General features: G+C 52.7%; 1 protein-coding gene across 3 annotated transcripts in view; it reads right to left on the reverse strand.

Moving 5' to 3' along the window:
* Window positions 1–12855: 12855 nt before the first annotated feature.
* Window positions 12856–21291, reverse strand: part of GALNT2 (polypeptide N-acetylgalactosaminyltransferase 2) — a 189184-nt gene continuing 180748 nt past the window's right edge. For all 3 annotated transcript variants that reach the window (XM_072823113.1, XM_072823114.1, XM_072823115.1), the window contains exons 15-16: window positions 17737–17856; window positions 12856–13572 (exon numbers count right to left, since the gene is read on the reverse strand). In XM_072823113.1, the coding sequence (XP_072679214.1) occupies window positions 13417–13572; window positions 17737–17856 (276 nt within the window). In that variant the 3' untranslated portion in view covers window positions 12856–13416. The remainder of the gene's footprint in view (window positions 13573–17736; window positions 17857–21291) is intronic.

A 21291-nucleotide genomic window follows, 5' to 3' on the forward strand; every position in this document is an offset into this window, starting at 1 on the left:
GAGCTCCACACCGGGCACTGCGCTGGGCGCGGAGCCTGCCTGAGATGCTCTCCCCCCACCCTGCCCCCCTCCCCCATCTCTAAAAAAAAAAAAGGAAAAGGGAAGAAAAGAAAGAGCAAGCCCTGGGCCAAGCTTGAGGAGCACAGGCTCGTCTGTAGGGACCCCCACGGCCCCGTCAGCCCGTCTTCATGTGGGTGGGGGGGCCTGGCTTTCTTGCAGGTGCCCCCCCCCCCAGCTGCCTGTGAGGCTCTCCTCTCTCTCCTGGAAGACACTTCTGCCTGCGGGACACAGGATGTAATAACACCGCGGGCGGGGGGGGGGGGGGGGGGTGTGACAGTGACAGGTGGCACTAGTCTGGAGCAGGGGGCTGCTTGAAATCCCTCGATCCCATCTCCCAGCAACCTCTCGGTGTCAGCACTGGCTTCGGCCGGCACCTGGCACCTGGCACCTGGCACCTGCGGTGCCACCTGGCCGTGCAGACCTCCACCTGCCTGGATGCGCTTCTGAATGTGAAGTCTCCCCCGATTTGGATTTTCTGCCTCTGGGCCTAACGTGGCTAAAAGAAAAGGAAGGAAAGGAGGGAAAGAGAAAGGTAAAAAACTGAGTTATCACCAAAGGGGGGGGAGGAGAGATAGAGAGAGAGAGAGAGAGAGGGAGAGGGAGGGAGGGAGACTGGTGCGGCTGATGTAACTCGGGTCAGGTGTGTGGGACCCGAGCTGCCAGCCTGAGCAGCTCTTTCCCCTAAACTATCATTATGGGAAGAGACTTTTGACAGACAACAGTGTTTATCGCGCTGGCAGTTCTGCTCTCAGGAGCCCTGCTGAACCCGGCGGTGGCAGAGGGAGGACACAGCGGGTGTCCCCTGGAGGGAGCAGTCTGCTCTTGGAACGTGCTGGGACCCCACCGCCTCCCCTGCCCCGTCTGCTCCTGGCAGCCCAGAGCCCAGGCGGGAAGGCTGGGGCTTGATTATAGCAAGGAAGGCTTGGGGAGAGTGTGTGTGTGGGGGGTATGTGTGTGTATGTGTGTGGGGGTATGCGTGTGTGGGTGTGTGTGGGGGTATTTGGGTGTGTGTGGGGTGTGTGGGTGTGTGTGTGGGTGCCCGAAAGCTTGCCTGGGGAGTAAGGCGGAGAGCAGCCACCTGGACCGGGTGTCCAGTTGGGCTCCTTACCGCTTCTAGAGAACTGGCCCAGAGCCCACCCACTTCCTTAAGGAGCTGATGCGAACAAACCGATTAAGCTCCTAACATAGACCAAAAGGAAGAATTTGTACTAAAATGCTTTCTGGAACCCATTTCTGGGTTCGATTTCCTCCCCCGTCTAGGGAGGTGGAGGAGCTCGGGCCAGTGGTATGGTTTCATTGGTCTCCAAATCCCTGATCCAGAGCAAAAGAACAGAGCCGGGGGCGGAGGGTGGGCTACTTCCCAGCCCTTCCCCGCGGCCCAGCTCACCGGCCTCTCGGCCTCGGTTCTCCGGTAGATTTTCCGGTAGGCGCGGCGCTCGGGACGTCTCCACCCTCCACTCTCCGAGGCTGTCCCGGCCACATGTGAGTGCTTCACGCCCCTCGGATCCTTTTTATCCTCTGATTTTCAAGATCAGTTCTGTCGCCCACAGGCTTCTGCACCCAAGGATTCCAGATGGAAACCACGAAGTGAAAGGTCCTTGATATTAAATCCCCTTGAGCTGCAGACGCGGGGAGAAAGGTTTTCTGATGAAGCAGGTCAGAGAGGAGGCCGAGGAGAAGCCCCCACGTGGCTGCTGCGGCTTCCTGCGGAGCCTATGCCCCTCTTACCCAGGAGAAAACAGAGCTCGGAGGGGTTAGGACACTTAACCCAGAGCCATACAGCCAGAGTCCAAGTTCGAGCCCACGGAAGCCGGGCACACAGCGGCCCAGCTCGGAACCCGCAGCCTGAACACCACCCGCCGGCCTCTCGACACTGCCGTGGGACTCGCAGCAGACTTTAAATTAAAAAGTGTGGGGGCAGCCCCGGTGGCTCAGCGGTTTAGCGCCTGCCTTCAGCCCAGGGCCTGATCCTGGAGTCCCGGGATCGAGTCCCGCGTTGGGCTCCCTGCATGGAGCCTGCTTCTCCCTCCGTCTGTCTGTCTGTCTCTCTCACTGTGTGTGTCTCCCATGAATAAATAAATAAAATCTTAAAAAAAAAAGATTAAAAAAAAAGTGTGGGGATTTCCTGTTGCCTAACAGAGGCTGTTGAGCCAGTCACAGCCTGAACCAAGTGCCTGTTCCTTCAAGTGTGGCTGGACAGAAGCACTGCGTCACTTGGGAGCTCTCTAGAAACATGAATTCTCAGGCCCCACCCCAGATCTCTCAAATCAGAAACTCTGGGTGTGGGAAGCGGGAATCTGTCGCCACGAGCGCTCCAGGTCACCCCGCAGCACACAGCTGGAGAAGCCCTGGTCTGGTCACAGCCTGGCTGCACGTTAGCATCCCCGGGGAGCTCCGCGGACACAGCTGAGGCTTAGCCGCATCGGTCTCGGGCTGGTGTGCGTCCGTGCTTTTCGTTTTCTGTTTGTAGCCAGTAGTGTAGACAGGTTTGTTTTTCAGCTCCCAAAGGATTTGCAATATGCAGCAAGGTTTGAGACTTGCCACTGTCACACAGAGAGCTGGAGTTTGAAGTCCGGGAACTGGGTACCAGTGATGGTTCTCCTGGCCACCAGCCGTGTCTCCGGCTTAACGAAGCCCCACTTTGTTCATGGGGTGCAAAGGTGGAAGTGACCACTAAACAAGGTCCTTCGTAATGCAGCTGGCAGTGTCTGGCCAACTGTGGGCACTCGAGATATGGGAGCTTTCACCTTGCAGGTGGGCAGCCCGCTGACGCGCCCCAGCTGGTGCCCGAGCCCGCAGCAGGAGTGGGGTCCGGGACACCGGGAGTGACCTTGGGGCCGGTCCGTGCTGAACCCCTGCCCCGGGGGTGCGCTCCCAGGCAAGGCCTGTGGACATCTGGTTTGGAGCTGGCAGGAGGCTGAGCCGAGCTGTGCTCCTGGATCTGGGGATTCCTGAGGGCACCAGCCTTTGTAGGAGTTCTGAGGGCGGCAGCTGTAGGGAAGGATCATTCACGAAGTACTTCAACATTGGACATTTATTTTCTCGCAATTCTGGAAGCTAAAAGTCTGAGATCAAGGGGTCGCCAGGGATCAAGGCGTTAGCTCCTTCTGAGGCTTATAGATGGCCATCATCTTCCCTTTGTGTGTGTCCTGATCTCTTCCTATAAAGACACAGGTCCTATTGGATCAGGGCCCTCCCCAATGACCTCACTTAACCTCAGTGGCCTCTCTCAAGACCCTATCCCCAAACACAGTCACATTCGGATGTACTGGGGGTTAGCACTGCAACAGATCAATTGCGAGGAGGACACAATTCTCTTTGGGGAGGGATATGACACCCTGTCCTATGACCCCCCCCCCAATCACATCCTTCTTATATGCAAAATACACTCACCCCATCCCAATAGCCCCGCAGGCCGGGACACATTCCAGCATTAGCTATAAGATCCAAATCTCACGTAAACGTCACCGAAAGCAGTTATGGGTGAGACTAGAGGTACGATTGTTCTCGTACCATCTCAAACTGTTGCCTCAAACCAGACAACAGGCGAAAGGGGATTTCAACCACTCCATTTTGACCTCAGTCTGGACTAATTAAATTCTTTCCCGCTTATCTCTTAAGGTAGGCAGAAGACCCAGCAGGCAAGCATCCCAGACCCCAGGAGCAGGAGGGGCTCCCCCCAGCCGGCAGGGCCCCTCGTGACTGCCTGCAAGACAGTGACCCACATGACGTTCCACCCAGCTGCACGGACCCACCCACCTCTGTCCTGCCTTCTCCTTTCATAAACCCAGGAGTCTTTTCAGCACTTCGGAGACTGTCTTTGAGGTGCTAGTGCACAGTCTTCCTGGTGTTGGCCTCACTGGACTAAATCCCTTTCTTGTTTCACCCCTTTTGGATTTGGTCAGTGGTGAGTGGCTGGACCTGGTCTGTTCGGGACCCGCAGGGCAGGTGCTCTTGGACCCCAGAGCCCCGGTTATGCTTAATTATCTCCTTCCAAAATACAGCAGATCAGGTCTAAGACAGACATCCCCAATCCCAAAGGGAGAAGCTGGAAACAAGAAAAGAGTGTCAGTCCCAAGCAAATCCCTACCAGTATCCCAGGGCAAATTCCATTAGAGTTTAAGGCTCAAGAATAATCCTCTTTGGCTCCATGCTCTGCTTTTTGGGCCAGCCAGGATGGTGGCCGTGACTCTCAGCCCTGGGGACTGTGTGTCAGTGGCAGCCCTGTGACCTCTAGACTGCCTTCAATGTCATTCTTGTCTTGGCCTGAAGGATAAGGCATTCCCAGAGGGATGGCTCTGTTGTGCTATCCTGCTGAATCCCGGAAGCCCAACAGCCTTCCTTCATTTTGTCCTGTCTCTGGTCCCCTAGGTCTAAGCTGGCATTCCTGCTGCTATAACATTCTGAGAACACTTGAGATGGGTCTGACGGGTCCAAGCCATCAGACGGGAGGCTCTTCATGGATCTTTCCTGGATAAGCCTGTTTCTATTTCTGGCTTCCATGGAGATGGCTGATCAGATCCTTAAGTGACACCCTTAATCTCTTTCTCATTTTTCAAAGTGTAGACAGGTTGAGAATTTTCCAAATCTTCAAGTTCTGATTTCTTTTTCAATTTGTCTCTTTTCTCTTGTATTTTACTACAAATGGCAAGGAGAAACCAAGCTGTACTTCCAACCGTTTGCTTGGAAACTCCCCAGCTCTGTACCAAGCTGATCACGCACGAGTTCTAGCAGTAGAACACCCCGCAGTCAAGTTCACTGCACTTTTTGACAAGGACGGCCTTCCTCAGTTTCCAATCGCCAGTTCTTCATGTCCATCTGAACTCGTATTAGCACCTTCGGAGTCTATATTCCAACAGCAGCCTGTTTGTGATGATTCATGGGTCTCTCCTCTTTTCTCAAGGAGCCCTTGACGGAATTGTCTTTCATATCTATGTTTCTACCAACAGTTTCTTCAAGGCGATCTATGCTTTTTCTAACATTCTCCTCAAAACTCTTCCAGCTGCTACACATCTCTAGTTGTGAAGCTACTTCCATACTTTTTAGGTGTTTATTACATAGCAACCCATCTCCCGGTACCAAAATCTGCATTATTTTTCTAGGTCAGCCAAGAAAAGTATCATAGACTGGGTGGCTTATTAACAGAAATTTACTTCTTCAAAATTCTGCAGGCTCAGAGTCCGAGATTAGGGTGTTGGCAGGGTTGGCTCCTTTAGAGGCCTCCCTCCTTGGTATACAGATGGTCGTCTTCCCTGTGTCTTTGTCCAGTCTTCCTTATAGGCTTCTGTGTCCTAATGTTCTCTTCTCTCTCTCCTTTTTTAAAGATTTTATTATTTGAGAGAGAGACACAGTGACAGAGATAGAGAGAGAATGAGCAGAGAGGAGAGAGAAAAGCAGGCCCCCTGCTGATCAGGGAGCCTGACATGGGGCTCAAGCCCAGGACCCCAGGACCCCAGGCTCATGAACTGAGCCCAAGGCAGATGCTTCACTGAGCCCCCCGCCCCACCCCGGGTTCCCCTAATGTCCTCTTCTTATAAGGACACTAGTCATGCTGGATTAGAGCGCCCCCTCCAAAGACCCCACTTTAACTTATTCATCTGTTTAAGGACCTTATCTCCAAATATAGTCGCATCCTGAGTTATTGGGGTTTAGGACCTCAGCACGAATTTTTGAGGGGTGAGGGGGATATAACTGAGGCTCCATAATAAGCCTTAAACACTCACCACTTGCTAAGAACTGACTCACATGGCTTAGTGACGTCACTCTGTGGCTGTGTCCTGCCCGCCCCACTCCAGCCCTGTGAGCTGCTGTTGCCCCGACTGGAGAGACATGGGCCATGCTCTCACTCCTGACATGTGGCTGTGGGGAGGGGAACACTTAAAAGTGAGAGATATGGGGCACCTGGGTGGCTCTGTCAGTTAAGCATCTGACTCTTGATTTTGGCTCAGGTCATGATCTCAGGGTCATGGGATCAAACCCCACATTGGGCTCCATACTCAGTGGGGGGTCTACTTGAGATTCTCTCTGCCACTCCTTCTGCCCCTACCCTCCCCCTGTCCCCTCCCCATGCAGGGGCACACTCTATCAGAAAAAAAAGTAAAATCTTTAAAAAAGAATGGAGAGGTGCTTAGCTGTCCCTCTGAGGCCTCTGGTGCAGCTTCTGGGGTGTGTAATGGCAGGCCTGACACCGGTCACTTTCTTGCCCACAGTGACCTTTCACTGAGAACTCAGTCTCTAACACCGACTGCCTCGGCCCCCTGTTCCTGTGCCCACATGCCTGGGGGGGAAACCACGGTGGCTCGTGGCAGCTACAGCTCTGGCCCGGGAGGCAGTCGCCCAGCCATCATCCTGTGGGGCGAGCCAATGTCCCCATGTCACAGACCGGGTTAAATGACATTCCTCAGGTGACACAGGTGGTGAGTGGAAGCGCCATCTTTCCACTTTTTTTTTTTAAGATTTTATTTTTATTTATTCATGAGAGACAGAGAGAGAGAGAGAGAGAGAGAGAGGCAGAGACACAGGCAGAGGGAGAAGCAGGCTCCATGCAGGGAGCCCAACGTGGGACTCGATCCCGGGTCTCCAGGATCACGCCCTGGGCTGCAGGCAGCGCTAAACTGCTGAGCCACCTGGGCTGCCCCATCTCTCCACTTCTGAGACCTCACCTTTCACTCACAAGAAGATTCCCGAGGCTTCTGGAAGTCTCTCCTCCAGGCCTCGGCAGGCCATCAACAGCCTTTCTCACCAGCCCGTCACCTGCCCCCTGCTCCTCAAAGTGCCCCCGTCCCAGCCCGACACACTGCAGCTCTGCACGGGCCCCACGCTCCCCCTTAACCGCACTCTGACCCCGTCCTGTCTCAGCGCGGTCGTCTCCTGGAGGTCCCCTGTCCCCCGTGGGGCTGGGAGGAGCATGGATCAGGGGAGTCTCAGCTTCCCCGATGGTGAAATGGGGTTAATGACAGTGCGGCAGGCAGGCCAGTTATCTGGGGGGCGGTGCATTTATTCCAGGGTCAGGCAAGTCACAGCCAGGCTTCTTGGGGTCACCCCAGTACCTCCTTCCACTTGCCTTTCTTGCGTCCCCCCAGGCCTTACTCCCTGCCCTTAAACTTCTGTCCCCGATGGCACCCAAGGGTGGTGTCCGACAGGTGATACCCTCTGTCCCTTCCCATCCCACTCTCCCCGCAGCCTGTGGCGAGGAGCTCCGTGGAAGCAGGGAGTCCGGAGCTGCGGTCCACGCCAGGTGGGCTTGGACATGACGGTTTCCTGCATGAGGCCAAGCCCGGGTTGGTCAAGAAACACCTCCATCTCTCTTATCAAGGCACTTTTACAAAGTCCTTCTTCCGGGTCCCTGCTCACTGGGCAACCTTCTGCTCGCTGTAGTCCCATGTGGCTCCAATATGGAGAGAAGTTGGTCAGAAAATCCCAGGCCCTTTCCAGCTCACCTGTTATAGGTTTAGCCGGTGGTTGTTCTGGGGGCCCGGTGGCTCCCCTGCAGCTGCTCCTGGGCTCCCTTGCCCACCTGGCCAAGGCATTCATTAAATGCTGTTCTCAATATAAATGAAAATTCCATGACTATGAGTCTCTGGGTGCATGGCTCACATAAGTCCATCCTCAGGGGCACCTCTTCCCACTTGGTCTTCGGAATCAGGGTGAGCCCAGGTCCAGTGTCCATGTCAGACTCCCCTCTGCCTCACACCCCATTTTCAGGTGATGCTACAGCAAAGGGACAGACCCATTGAAGCTGGGGGATGGTTCAGGCACAGACAGGTCACGGATGTCATCTACACTGAGGTTCTTAGGATTCAGGGGTTCCAGAAACTTTGATGGGAAAAAAAATATTTAAAAAAAAAATAATTTTATTATTATTTTAAGATTTTATTTATTTATTCATGAGAGAGAGAGAGAGAGGCAGAGACACAGGCAGAGGGAGAAGAAGCAGGCTCCATGCAGGGAGCCCAACGTGGGACTCGACCCGGGGTCTCCAGGATCAGGCCCTGGGCTGAAGGCAGCACTAAACCGCTGAGCCACCCGGGCTGCCCAACATCTTTATTTTCACGAACCTCCAATTGAATATAAAACTGGGAACTCTTGTCACCATTTAAAAAAAAAAGATCACAGATATTTTCATAGAACATTAATTATCACAGATTTTTCAAAATACTGCTCATGCTCATCACGACTTTGAAATTACAGTAGCTATGAGATGTGAGGCCTTGTTATTTAATGCACTGAGAAGCACTTATTATAAAAATATTTTGATAATTGTGTCCTAGTCTAATTAGTCGTGTCTGTAATCCCAGGCCATGTGTTTCACTCATTTGAGAAGCTCAGAAGAAACCCCACGTTGCCAGCAGACGTCAGACATCAGGAGACCTGGAAGCCGCCACCACGGAGGATGCCCCCGCCTGTCCACCTGCTTCCAGAATTCTTCCGGGGGTAGCAAACGTGGTGGCTGCCGTGGTGGCCCAGTGGGTGGCTGGCCCTCCCGGTCCTCCTCGCCAGCAGAACCCACGTCTGTGACCAAGGACAGTGGCCCCGGAGAGGACGACTGCTGGCCGTCTAAGCACCTGAGCGCCCGGTTCTGGGCTGCGGGCCCGAGAAGCCTGCGGGTGGGGGTGCTCAGTGGAAAGGAGAGGAAGGAAAGAAGGGAAAGGGAAAGGGAAAGGGAAAAGGAAGGAGAAAGGCAGGCAGGCAGGAGGGAGGCAGGGAGAGGGAGAGAAGGAAGGAGGGAAAGCAAGGAGGAGGGCAGGGGGAAGGGGAGCCAACCTGGACAGGCAGCCTGGGGGGTGGAGGGGGGCAGTCAGGCAGAAAGCCGTACTTTTTGTTCCGACAGGGTCGAGCCCCAGGACTGACCCGGAACCCTGTCACCTTTAGACTCCTCGTTATACAGGACAGTAAATGTCTCTTTTCATTCAGGCTGCATGTAACTGAGATTTCTTACCCTCGACTCCGAGCTCTCCAAGAGTCTCCTGCAATTCGAGAGCGACGTGACGGCTCATCCTGCAAGTTCATCAGCGAGCCCACAGGGGCCACTCGGAGGTCTCACGAGGCGGCCCCCGGAGGGCCACCCCCTCCCCCAGCCTGGGCTCCAACAGGACCGAGGAGGCCAGCGCCTTTTGGAGGCCGTCTTTATTCTCATAACTGCGTTCAATGCGTTCAAGGTCGTCTGACCCCACCCCCACCCCAGGCCGCAGGTGTGACGTAGGGTGAGCACCACAACGGTCTATTTTGCAGCCCTGTCCCACTGACCCCAGGTCCCCAGGGGCTCAGGCAGGGGCTGCAGAGCCATCTCTCATTACTGTTTTGGGACGCTCTGGTCCTACAGTGTCTTGGAAACAATGTGTATCATCTGCAGCACACACGATACAGAAAATCAACTACCGACCCTTGTATTACCTTACCGGTAAACTGGTCAGGAATATTAGTAAGTTGGTCTAAGAAGGGAGTTTGCTTTTTTGCTTTTAGGGAGGTCCATGAACAGAAGAGATGATGAGATTTTATTTTTCTGGCGGAATATTTTTTAAGAGTGTGGAATGTACTGTAGAATCAAACAGCTGAGTCAGGTTACATATTTTGTTATAATCAATGTTGCACATCTGACCCTCTCCAGCTCCAGTCCAGGGCTCACAGAGCTCCCTTCCCCCTGTATCAGCTGAAACTCCTTCCAGAGCATTCCAGAGCCCACACCTGACTCTACTACCCAGGCTCGTCTCTGCAAAGCCCCCACTCAGAGCCTGCAGAGCACCCTGTCTTCTTGCTTGGCATGGAACATTCCCTCCCCTCCTAAGTCTTCAGGACTGTCAGGGCAATACAGAGTTTCTCAACAAATACTGAATGAATAAACTTTTCCCTGATGCCAAAGCAGGAACCTCACACACACACACACACACACACACACACACACACTCCTAGGACTCTGAGGGACACTGCACAATTATGCTAAGATCTTTGTTTCTCAGATGGTAGGAAAACTGAGTTTTTGGTTGTCTCAGATAATGGGGAAAGAGGACGCAGAAATGTGGTCTCTGGAACATTAAGAAAAACTCATCTGGGCCAGCCTTTCCGGTGTGCCCCTCTCAGCACCCAGTCCCCATCCAAGAACAGGCCATTGTAGTGTTTTTGTGATGTACCTGCGGGGTATTTCAAAGGTAGGTATTTTCAAAGGCTGAGAATAGGGGGAAGGGTCTCAGGCAGCTTCAGATGGCCCCGGAGAGCCCCAGAGAACTGGTAAACAAGCCTGTGGGTTTTATTTATTTTTTATTTTTTAAAGATTTTATTTATTTATTCTTGAAAGAGAGAGAGGCAGAGACACAGGCAGAGGGAGAAGCAGGCTCCATGCAGGGAGCCCGATGTGGGACTCGATCCCGGGTCTCCAGGATCAGGCCCTGGGCTGAAGGCGGCCCTAAACTGCTGAGCCACCTGGGCTGCCCGCCTGTGGGTTTTAAATACTATAAAAACTGTGAAAATGTTTGCCCCCTCGCCCCACCCCAATTCGGTGTGCAAGGCTCTGAGTGCCCAGGACTGACTCCAGGTGAGCACTCGGGAGTGGTGTGACCTTGAGCAGGTTAGCCCCTGCTCTTGAGGTTAAGGGCTTCAAGCCACAGCCTCTCAGGCCAGCTGTGAAAGGCACCCCATCACATCTTCTCTCAGGTTACCGCGAGCAGGACAACAGAACGAATCCCAGGGCTTGGCTCAGTGCCTGGCACATCATAAACACTCCACCGACGATAATGGTTATTACTACAAATAAGAATAAACACCACAAGGGCGCAGCAGTACTAAGCAAATGCTTTTAAAAGTGTGCTAAGAAATGGTCATTGAGCAGGGTCCCCAAAGAAGACAGGCCGTTTCTCAGACATGAGTCACCCCCCTCCAGTAAAGCCCAAGAATGACCGCAGCCACTGCCAGAGAGCGTTATCTATAAAGTATCTTCTCTTTATTTAAGTTAAACAATTTTCAAGGATGGTTTCCATCTATAAAATGGACAAAGTACAAGCTCTGTACAGCAGTTCTTTTTTAAAAATCAACTGGAAAAAAAATTACCAAACTATATTTTGAATTTGCAAAACATACTCACAGATACCATCATTTTAGCTTTTATGAAGACATAAGAAAGACCATCAGAGAGAAGAGGACTGACTTCGCCACGCTTTGCTCAAAGGGCTCTTGGGAAAGAATCTGTATTTGTAAAAACGGGAGTGAGAGGGTGGGATCGTCCCGATGACTAAGAAATAATGCAACCACAGTAAGTCACTTTGGCACACTGTTGTCTTGTAAACATAGCCCACCTCCAGGGAGCCCTCCCGGCCCACCTCTACTCACGAGGCCCGCACGGCCGGCCACCTCTGCCACCCCCACCCGCTCAGGGACGGGGAACAGCCCCAGAACAGGGGGGGTGGGGGGATCCTGATGGTACAAGCTCGGTGAGAGTTCTGGGTGGGGTGGGGGCGTGTGGGGGAAGGATTCATCAACAACCTGACTCGAATTGGTTTTACATCAAAGCCAGATTTGTTTGCTAGCAACGGGTATTTTTTGCTAATGCCTGCAGGAGCTCACAGGTGACAGGGTCCGATGATGGAACCCAGGTGCTGGGGCAGAATCACCAGTACCGAGACTGGTTCCCGTCCCACCTGCCCTCAGCAGCCTCGCACAGGGAGCTGGCGCTGTCCCCAAGGGCCTACCTGCAGTCCCGACAGCCTCTGAAGACAGTGCAGAGGTCAGCCATCTGTGGCTTCCCTGTGCATTGTGAGCACATCTGGTTGCTTGACAGAGGGCAGGAAGACGCAGGATGGTGGCCCAGCCACGCCTCTGTACCTAAGCCCAGTGTCCCAGGGCAAACACATGGGGCTTTTGCAGTGGAGGAAGAAAGACCAATAGTGTCCCCTTTCCTAGAAGAAAGGGACAGGGAAGAGAGTGGCACTTTGCAGAGTGTCAACCCAGCAGAATCTTCTAGGGCCACTTCTCACTCTGTGACCTCCAGGCCCTCCCCAAAGGGGCCTGAGGATGTGCATGTCTGACGCATGCCCCACCACGCAGCAGCTGTGGGTGGTCCCGGGGTGGCCTCTCTGATGCTGGGCATACGTGCGGGAGGGGTGGGTGAAGGCAGTGAGGGGAGAAGGCAGGAGGGAGCCATTCTGTAGGGGGCCAAGGGGGCTCTGCAGGCACCTTCCTGGGCATCCCTTCCTGCTACAGCTTTTAGTTCCTAACTGTCTTGTGGTTTATACGGACCCCTGCTTCCTAAAGCACAAGCCTCCTGTTTTGTGCCTGGAATCCTCCACGTCAACTGATTAGGCATCGTCTGGTGTCCCCCTCTCCTAACTCCGGGGCCCCATGACCAAAAGCAGGCACACAGGTCTGGGAGGGACAGTGTGGGCAGGCCAGATTCAGGCCGTCTTGCCAGCTCATGGGACACTCACGATTAGCCCGATGCCCGTCTAGGACAGCTTCCTACCCTCACCTATTGGAAGCTGTGGGGCTGGGTTCTTGTTTTTTTGCTTTTTCCCTAAGAGAAAAAAAATCTAATTTTAAAAGACCCAAAGTAATGTTTGTCAAAATAAGTAACCCATCCAGGTTTACAGATACTGAGGGCACAACAATGGATTCCGACACTTAGCAGCGACTCCCAAGCTGAAGCCCCCAGGGGCCCCCGCAGCACCTGCTCACTGATGGGGCTCCCAGGGGCCACGAGGCCACCTCCTCCCCGGGGGAGGGCCCGGTCCCCGTCCTTCCGGCTGTGAACTGCTTTGTGGGGAACTGACACGATGAGGACAACCTACAGAAACCATAAGGAACTGACCGTACATTCTTTCCTTATATATATTTATACTTAGTGTCCCACCATAGAAAAGTTCATATTCAAACAGAGCAAGTACATCACGTGGAAGAGGGGGCTGTGCTGGGAAGACAGCGGGGACGGAGGAGCGGGACGGGGGAAGAACAGAAATCTGCAAAATGACACGGTTCGGCGTCGTGGAAACCAGATGGGATTTCGATGGGATCGAAAATGGAGATTTCAAGAGTTCTCCTCGCGGTGACGTCGCAACTACACTCCCTGCCCCCTCCCCGCCCCTGCCCCCCTGCCCCCGCCGGTACGTGTTCGTGTTCGGCGGCTCCTCGGGCCCTCCCAGGGATCGCTGGGGCTTCGGTGGCGGCGGCGGCGGCCCTCGCTGCCTCCCACGGGACGAGGAGCGCGGTGTCCACCCGGGCCCTGGGCCTCGTGCAAGTTCTCCGACTTTCAGACCATGATGGAATACTGAGGTATATAGTTTCGCAGAAAGTTCAAGAAACATAATCAATAAGGTGATCACCCCACTCGGCCTGCTGCTGTGGGCGCCGGGCCGGCTCGGCCTCGGGGCGCTCCTAGGGCTGCAGGTTGAGCGTGAACTTCCACTGCTGGGACAGGGCGGGGCCGCACACCTCCACGCTCAGGCCCCCGTTCTTGGCCGCGCGGCTGTCCAGGCACAGGTTGCTGCCCACGTGCCGCAGCTTGGAGTTGCCCTCGATCTGCTCCCATTTCTGCAGGAGACAGGACAGTCAGTGCCTTACGATCAGAGCCCACACCAAACACCAAACAGCCCACACGAAACACATCGTTTGCAGGGTCTTCTAGCTACGTTACAGACAGACAAACAAAAAAATCCAAGTATTTTTTTGGGGGTGAGGTGGGGGTGGATCTCTGATCATAATGGAGGAATTACCAACTGTCCCAAGACAAAGCAGCCCAGGGGTGGTTCAGCATCCAGGAAGGAAACCTACGCTCTCTGCCTTGGTCTGCAACTCAAAACCTCTGTGCTGGGCCTGCTGAGGATGGCTTCTCCCACCCCACCACCCCCCTTCCCTGGCTGTCCCCGCAGCCAAGGACCAGTGCTCTGGACACCTGGCCATTCTGAGTGATTAACGCAAGGACCTGAGGTAGGGAGCTTCCAGTAGGGAATTTGCATTCATCCACAAGAAGGCCTCCTCTGAGGATATTTCACCATAAAGAAGGAGCCCCAAGAAGCTGAGCCAGAAAGAGGACCCCAATCCCACCCCTGGCTACGGAAGGTAGCCCTGCCCAGAGGCCGTGGCCTGGGCACCTCCGTGCTCCCACTGAGGGCCTTATGCGCAATTAAAGCAGGGGAATGGGTACGAGATGCTTGAGTGGACAGGATGTCATGCTGAAGGACCCGTTTCTAATAATGTCTGTTTTCTCTACTAGTCTGTGAGCTCTTCAATGGGGGTGTGACAAACCTGTCTCAGCCACTCCAAGGGCCCCCAGTGCTCTGCATGGCAGGGACCAAGCAATACTTGCTGAGTTCCAAATGTGACACTTGCATGCTTTTTTTTTTTCTTTTTTTTTCTTTTTAAATATTTTATTTATTTATTCATGAGAGACACACAGAGAGAGGCAGAAACACAGGCAGAGGGAGAAGCAGGCTCCCTGTGGGGAGCCCAATGCGGGACACTATCTCAGGACCCCAGGATCACAACCTGAGCTGAAGGCAGACGCTCAACCACTGAGCCACCCAGGTGCCCCTCAAATGTGATACTTGTAAAGCACAGGGTGTAGCATCTTCTTATTTGAGTGTGTACATCCTCCCTCCACCAAGACCAACCCACTAACCTCAAACAACCAGCTAACCAAACTCAACCAGTCAACCAACCAGCCAACTCACCAATCAACTAATCAACCAACCAAACAAGAAAGAAAACAGCCCACAGGCTAGCCTAAAAGAAATCTGAGGTCCCCTCACCTTGTTGTTTACCCCTACGTAAAAATTTCTAATGTTTGTTCTTTAAAAGAAAAAACGATCACACTTTTTTTCCCCCAAAAGCTCTCCCTTCATTAATATAGTCTGTGATTCTAATTAATTTTTTACGCTGTGTGCACTAAAGCTCCTTTCCGTATTTTTGCAAATCCTTTTGACACCGTGGAATTGAATTCTCTTCCTCCTGCCTCCCCTTCCCCTCTGACTCTGCAAATGCACACACAACACGAACACACAGACGTGCCTGGAAACCAAATAGCCCAACTGGCAAGACGGTGTAGTTTCAAGATAAAATTAGTGGAGGAGCCTCCTCTCAGAGGGCAAATGGATGAGGTGGGGAAAGAGGTAGAGCGAGGCAGACAGGAACCCAGCACCTCCAGGACTGGCTTGTGCACAAGAAGAGGATGCTAAGATGTATCAAGGCCCCTATGATACTCACACCATCTCTAACCTGGAGTTTCTGCCAACAGTGAAATTCAGTGCAATCAGATGAGCAGTGGGGAGGTCACAGCTACCTGCCCATCATGGCCTCCTTTCTGGCTCCCTGGCTGTCAATCATCCCTCCATTGTCATGTAAAGTGTGTATGCGCTGCCAACATCCCGGTGTCACTCTGAGCGGCCAGAAATCAGGCTTGACAAAGAATGTGGAATGAATGGAATCTGATTCCCTTCTCTGGAGGGGCTGTGCCTGTCATGTGTCAAAGCTTCAGCTAAATGAGAGGTCTTTAAAAAAAATAACCCAACTCCAGCTCTGTCTCTGGAAGGCAGTGTCGTCAGCCCAGAATCATGGGTCAGATTTCTAGGACATGGAGGCTCTAGCGAAACAGCCCCCACACGGCTCTCCACTGGGTGAAATCTCGGGGTCAGACAAGCTGTTTGCAGGACATTTCCAGCCCATGGTGTGAGCCTTGGGGGCATCATTATGCTTTCCAAGACTTGGGAGGCGCACCAGGAACAGCTGTTAGCTCTGAAATTAGGTGAGGTCCTACTGAACTCCTCCAGATGTTAAGCATCCATCAGAAGCCAGGCTGGGGTTCTGCAGCATGGGGAATGAGGGGCACCCCGCAAGCAGGCCAGGGATGGACAGATGCAAGCATTTCCCTGGCAACTGGGATCTAGGCAAGGGACCTGGTCCTGGCAGGTGACATTGGAGAGATGCGCTGACTCTATGGGTCTCAGCCTCCTCTTTTGTGAAATCTGTGTTGGACTAGAAGCCCACTGAGGCTCCTGGCTCTGGAAGGCTCCATGTCTCAGTTTCCCTACACCCACCTATCTCATATAAAAAGGGATTGTACGAAGACAAGACAGGGCTCCATGTGTTGGCACATTGGAAGTTCCTCTCGTTGGCTGCATCTCTGACACTAGTCATTACCCCATGGCTCAAGAAAAGGCATGTCTCCAAGCTACCACCAGGGAGCATGTCAGAGAAAATCAGCTTCAAAGGTTAAAAACAATCTGAACTGTTTGGAAAAAGTAATATATTCAGATAGACACTTAGAAGAGTATGTGTGTGTGTAGAAGGTCTCATCAATTCGACCTTACTCGTTTAGCATTTTTAGAAACTTAAAAAGTAAAAATATTTAATGGATAAATAAGAACATGCAACTGTTCTTTAAAATATCTGGTGGCGTGGGATGAGAACGTCATCAGAAATAAGCAACATCAGACAGCTGACTTGAGAAATAAAAGTGTGTGTGTGTGTGTGTGTGTTTAAAGGTGTGTTTATAGGCCTTTTCTTCAGGGCTGTGGGTTTACTAGCACACCAAAATGAAACAGAATGAAAGCACCTCCCCCTTTGGTGACGTTGTTACAAACCTCACTTTGTTTCCTAGTACTTATCTGCAGGTCAGTGTTTCACTAACTTCTCGGTGGGCTCTGAGCCTGGACTGTGTTCTCCACGTGGCGTGGCTGGCCACTGCTGCACACCCTGCCCAGTCCTTCCGGCTGTCCCTCTCTACTCCCTGGCCTGAGGTCTGTGCCTCCACATGTGGGGGTCTGAGGAGCCAGAAAGTGATGGGGTTCCAGTCATCACAGCCAGCACTCAGACATACACACGCACAGCCACCAGCACCCACCTCTCTCCCGGGCTCACTGACATCACCAGACAAATCTCTCAGGAGGCCCACATACAAGAGGCTGTGACAAAGATGCTTCTGAAAAAGGGACCAGCAGCACTGCTCATCTGGCACGGCACAGGGAACAGGAAATGACCTGTAGGTCGGGAGCCCCTACTGCAGTGCCCAGCCTAGGGAAGGTGTTTATAGACCTTCTCAGGAGCTGGACATACAGATACAGCCCCTTCCTTTTCAATCTGGTTAGAGGGTGAGGCACAAATATAAAGGGATTAAGCAAGAAGTTATGGAAAGGGGTGCCTGAGTGGCTCGATCAGTGGGGTCTCTGACTCTTGATTTTGGCTTGAGTCACGATCCTGTGGTCCTGGGACCAAGCCCCATGTTGGGCTCTATGCTCAGCAGGGTGTCTGCTTAGGGTTTCTCTCTCTCCCTTTCTCTCGCCTCTCCTGTTGCTTTTTGCACTCTCTCTCTCGCTTTAAAATAAATGTTAAAAAAAAAAAGTTATGGAAAGACATAACCTGGGATGGGTGAACTCAAGGTGGAGCAGCTCAAAGGAGGCAGAGGGCAGAAGGCATGCTGCCCAGAGCCTGTGCACCTGGGAGACAGGGAAGCCTCCTGAGCCCTCGCACCCCACACCTTGCATACAAACACCCCACGTTCACCCAGCATGGGATTCAGGGAGTGCTTGCTAATGCCAGGAGCTCCCCAGCAGGGTGGGAGACGGTGGAGAGCAGGGGCGAGCTCTGACAGGGCGGCTGGACATCGCTAACCAGGGCAGGCAATCTACTTGGGGTGCACGCTGCCGCCGAGGTCATGGAGGGTGCACAGGAAGGCCGGGCCCAGGCGTGCAGGCGCCCTACCTGTCTGGTGTCATTCTCTCGGCAGCCCTGCAGCTTTATGACTGAGCCGGGCGCCCGGTCCACCACCGTCAGGCACAAGTCCATGTGCTTCACCGACTTCTCCTTTGTCAAGGCCCATTCCTGGAACATAAAACAGGAGGTCAGGGACATGCCACATGCAGGGCTCGGAAGTGACGGGGCCCTGAGAGGGAACCGGCCATGCTGCGGAGTGCAGATCCGGACGGAGCTCCTGAGCCAATGGTGCCCCCGACACATGACCTTCTGCCAAAGGGCAAAGCCACAACTGGCACCTCCCAGCGTACCACTGGGTTGACTGGCTGATGTGGCAAAAGGGCTTTGAGAACATGAGTAACTAAGACAAACAGTATCCATGATTTTAGCCCCAGACACAAAGCGAAGTGCTACATCCAGCTTTCTACCACGGAAGGTGAGCTGGAAACAGGGTGGCTTGTGCATGGTTCCCATGGGATGGACAGTTCAGGGCCAACTTTTCCATCCACACTATTTTGCAAAGACCCTGTCCCCCAGCAGGTGTGGTTTGGAAACCACCTTTGTGAACGTGGATTGTAACATATGAACACGATAAATTATACATGGTCTATTTAAGCAAAATACATGATGTGCAGCCTCACCACTGAGCCGTGAGTTGAATTGCTGATGCTCACAAAGGTCTGAGATCCCTAGGGATGGATCTGTATATTTACACACACACCTCTCACAGCTAACACCGCGCACCTATGTGTTGGGTACCACTGCACGCTCCAGGAGAGGGGCTTCTATTACCCTCACTTTACAGATTGGAACACCAAGCCAGAGGATGCTAAAATAATTTGCTCATGATTTTTACAAATAGAAACACACACACACACACACACACACACACACACACCCCTTAAGGGCTGAGAGTACAACCATTTATTCTGAGTGCTAATTAAGACTGTCTAAAAGGGCAAGAGGCCAGAGAATGGAGAGGATGGGTGAGCGTGGCCCCAGGCAGAAGGTTCTGGGCAGGGCCACGAGTGTGACAAGAGGAGGGATTTCCGACCTTCACTGTAGGATCTGACCTCTCCAAGGAGGCGATACCCAAGTGAGACCTCGGGATCCAGAAGCAGCCAGGCATCTTCCAACCCAGAATAGCACTGGGACACACTCCTACCACCGCATCCCCCTCTGCTATCTGTGCAGGAAAACTGCTACGACTGAGCCATTCTTCCAGTAACAGTACAGTGCTCCCTGCAGGCCTCGGGCACTCCCAGGCCTGGGTCTGGGGCAGTGAAGGACCTCACACCAGGCTGGCTCTCCAGCGGAAGAATGACTAACTCATGAATACATTTATATATAACTTTAGGTGCTATTAAGTGCTATAGAGAGATTACTTTTCTTTTTTTCTGTTTTCAGGGGATGGAGATAAGGGAGGGAAAAATGATCTTTTCATTCATTCATTCACTCATTCATTGATTTATAAATGATCTTTTAAAGAGGCTTCCCTATTCGGTACTTCGGTCACCTTGGAACAAACGGTCTGTCCCAGACAGGCAGCCCACCTAGGAAATGGAAGCCTGTTCCCAGCTTCCTCCTCTCCTACAGGGAGGCAGACTGGAGCCAGTCCCCTCACCTTCCTTGGCTTCAATGTTTTCACTTTTATTGAGTGTTTCTCAAAGTGTGCTCCAGGAGGGATTCTATGAAAAGCTAGTTTCAGGTCAAATAAGTTTGGGAAACAGTTTGGGCCATGTTTCTTTCATGTTTCTTTTTGCAAAGTCACAAAGAAGCTCTTAAAGGCTCTGGAAGCCTGAGAATAGAAGAACCTGCTTAGGCTGTTTTCCTTAGTGTCTTTCAAACTTCAGAGCACAGAGCCCTGTTCCCACCTGTCCCCACCTGTCCCCATCAGCAGCTCCTGGCAGTGAGCACTGCAGAGCATTCTCCGGGAAGGGCCACAAGCCTCCCCCGAGGGTTGATTCCAACCTTGCATGCTGTCCTTGCATGCTGTCGCTCCTCAGCCAGGGCTTCCGAAGGGCCAACAGGTCCTCAGCATCACCTGTGCTTCAGGGCAGCATTCAGGGCCAAAAGGTCCTAGGAAGGAGCGCCTGCACCCCGCCTTTCATTCATTCATCATGCCCCCACTCGTGGGTAAGATTCTAGATACTTCTTTGGAAGCAAGTGTTGAACGATGTTGGAAGGGTTGCAGATACCCAGTGAAAGCTCACGTATGGATGTTTCTACCACCTTCTTGCTATTGTGTGCTTAATTATTTTAAAGCAGACTTTACACTGAATTCCAGAAAACCTAATTCAGCTGTGCAAACAACAGAGCTGGCTGCCACTTTGTTCTTCTGTTGCATTTCAATGATCTGAATTTGTAAAATAAAGTTCATAAATATTTAAGAATTGCTTTTTTGAGCTGCCACTCTTAAAAAAGCACGGCCATTAATTTTCCCATTTCCTGTGTGTCTGCTGAGGCTCAACCAGAAACCAGATAACAAACCTTACTCGTCCAGAGCATGGGATCCTGTTTTCAGTTAGGAAATATTATTTATCCTCTCATTCCTCACCCGTGTGGCACACCACTCAAAAAAGCATCGCTTTCCATCAGTTCAGATGGGACTTACTCATGGCAGGGTTATGAGTCGGGACATCTGCAAGTGGCAAGCGTGAGCTCTGGCTTCCTGCTGCCTCCAGAACCACACTTCCCCATATGGTGGCCACTATTGACCTTGATTAAGTCAAACAGAATGAACACCTGACATCCTCAGCCACACCCTGAGGGCTCTGTAGCCACATGTGGTTGGTGGGAACTATATAGGATGGTGTACATCTAGAACATTCTCATCATACAAAGCACAACTGGGTGGTGCTGCTCTAGAAGGCAGCTCTCTGGGCCACAGGCTGGTCCAGGAGGAGGGTGTTCCCAGGTTGTAGATGACCGTACACTACGTTGTCATGCTGCCTGTCACCCACTCATGTGGTCTCTCCTTCTAGAAAACTCTTATTGTGCAGCTGCTTGTTTAGGGTCACCCACCTCGGGAGCCATCACAAACCCCCATGCTCTGCTACCCCAGGCCTGTGAAATCAGGCTTTCTGGGCAGGAGACCCATCCCCAGAATTTCCTAATAAGCTCTTGGGGTGATTCCAGCACAAAATCATGGGAGGAATGCTCAGATCAAGTAGAAACCTGCTCCCTGGACAGGCAGGGCTATGTCCTCCTGTCTAGGATCTCCGAGGGCACCACACCTAGCCCAGTGGGCACTCAGCAGATACCTGCTGGAAGGAAGGAAAGCCCCGCTCTGCCCCACATCATTGTGAGAACAGCAACGGTCTCATAACAGAAGGGGAAAATAGTGGGAACGGAGTGCTCTGCACCTGCTGTCATGTCTGTTCTTCATGACAGCCCCACACAGCACTGGAACAGGCCAACATCTGGGCTGGGCCACGGCACAGCAGTGTCACCCATGCACCCAGCTAGGGGGCGCTTACCAGTTTCTTACACAATGAAGAACGTGATGCAGGACACTCATGAGCAGCCAAGTGGACAGGGATGCGGGAGAAGTCTGGGAGGCCC

The sequence above is a fragment of the Canis lupus genome, chromosome 4, assembly GCF_048164855.1.
Source record: "Canis lupus baileyi chromosome 4, mCanLup2.hap1, whole genome shotgun sequence".
NCBI lineage: Eukaryota > Metazoa > Chordata > Mammalia > Carnivora > Canidae > Canis > Canis lupus.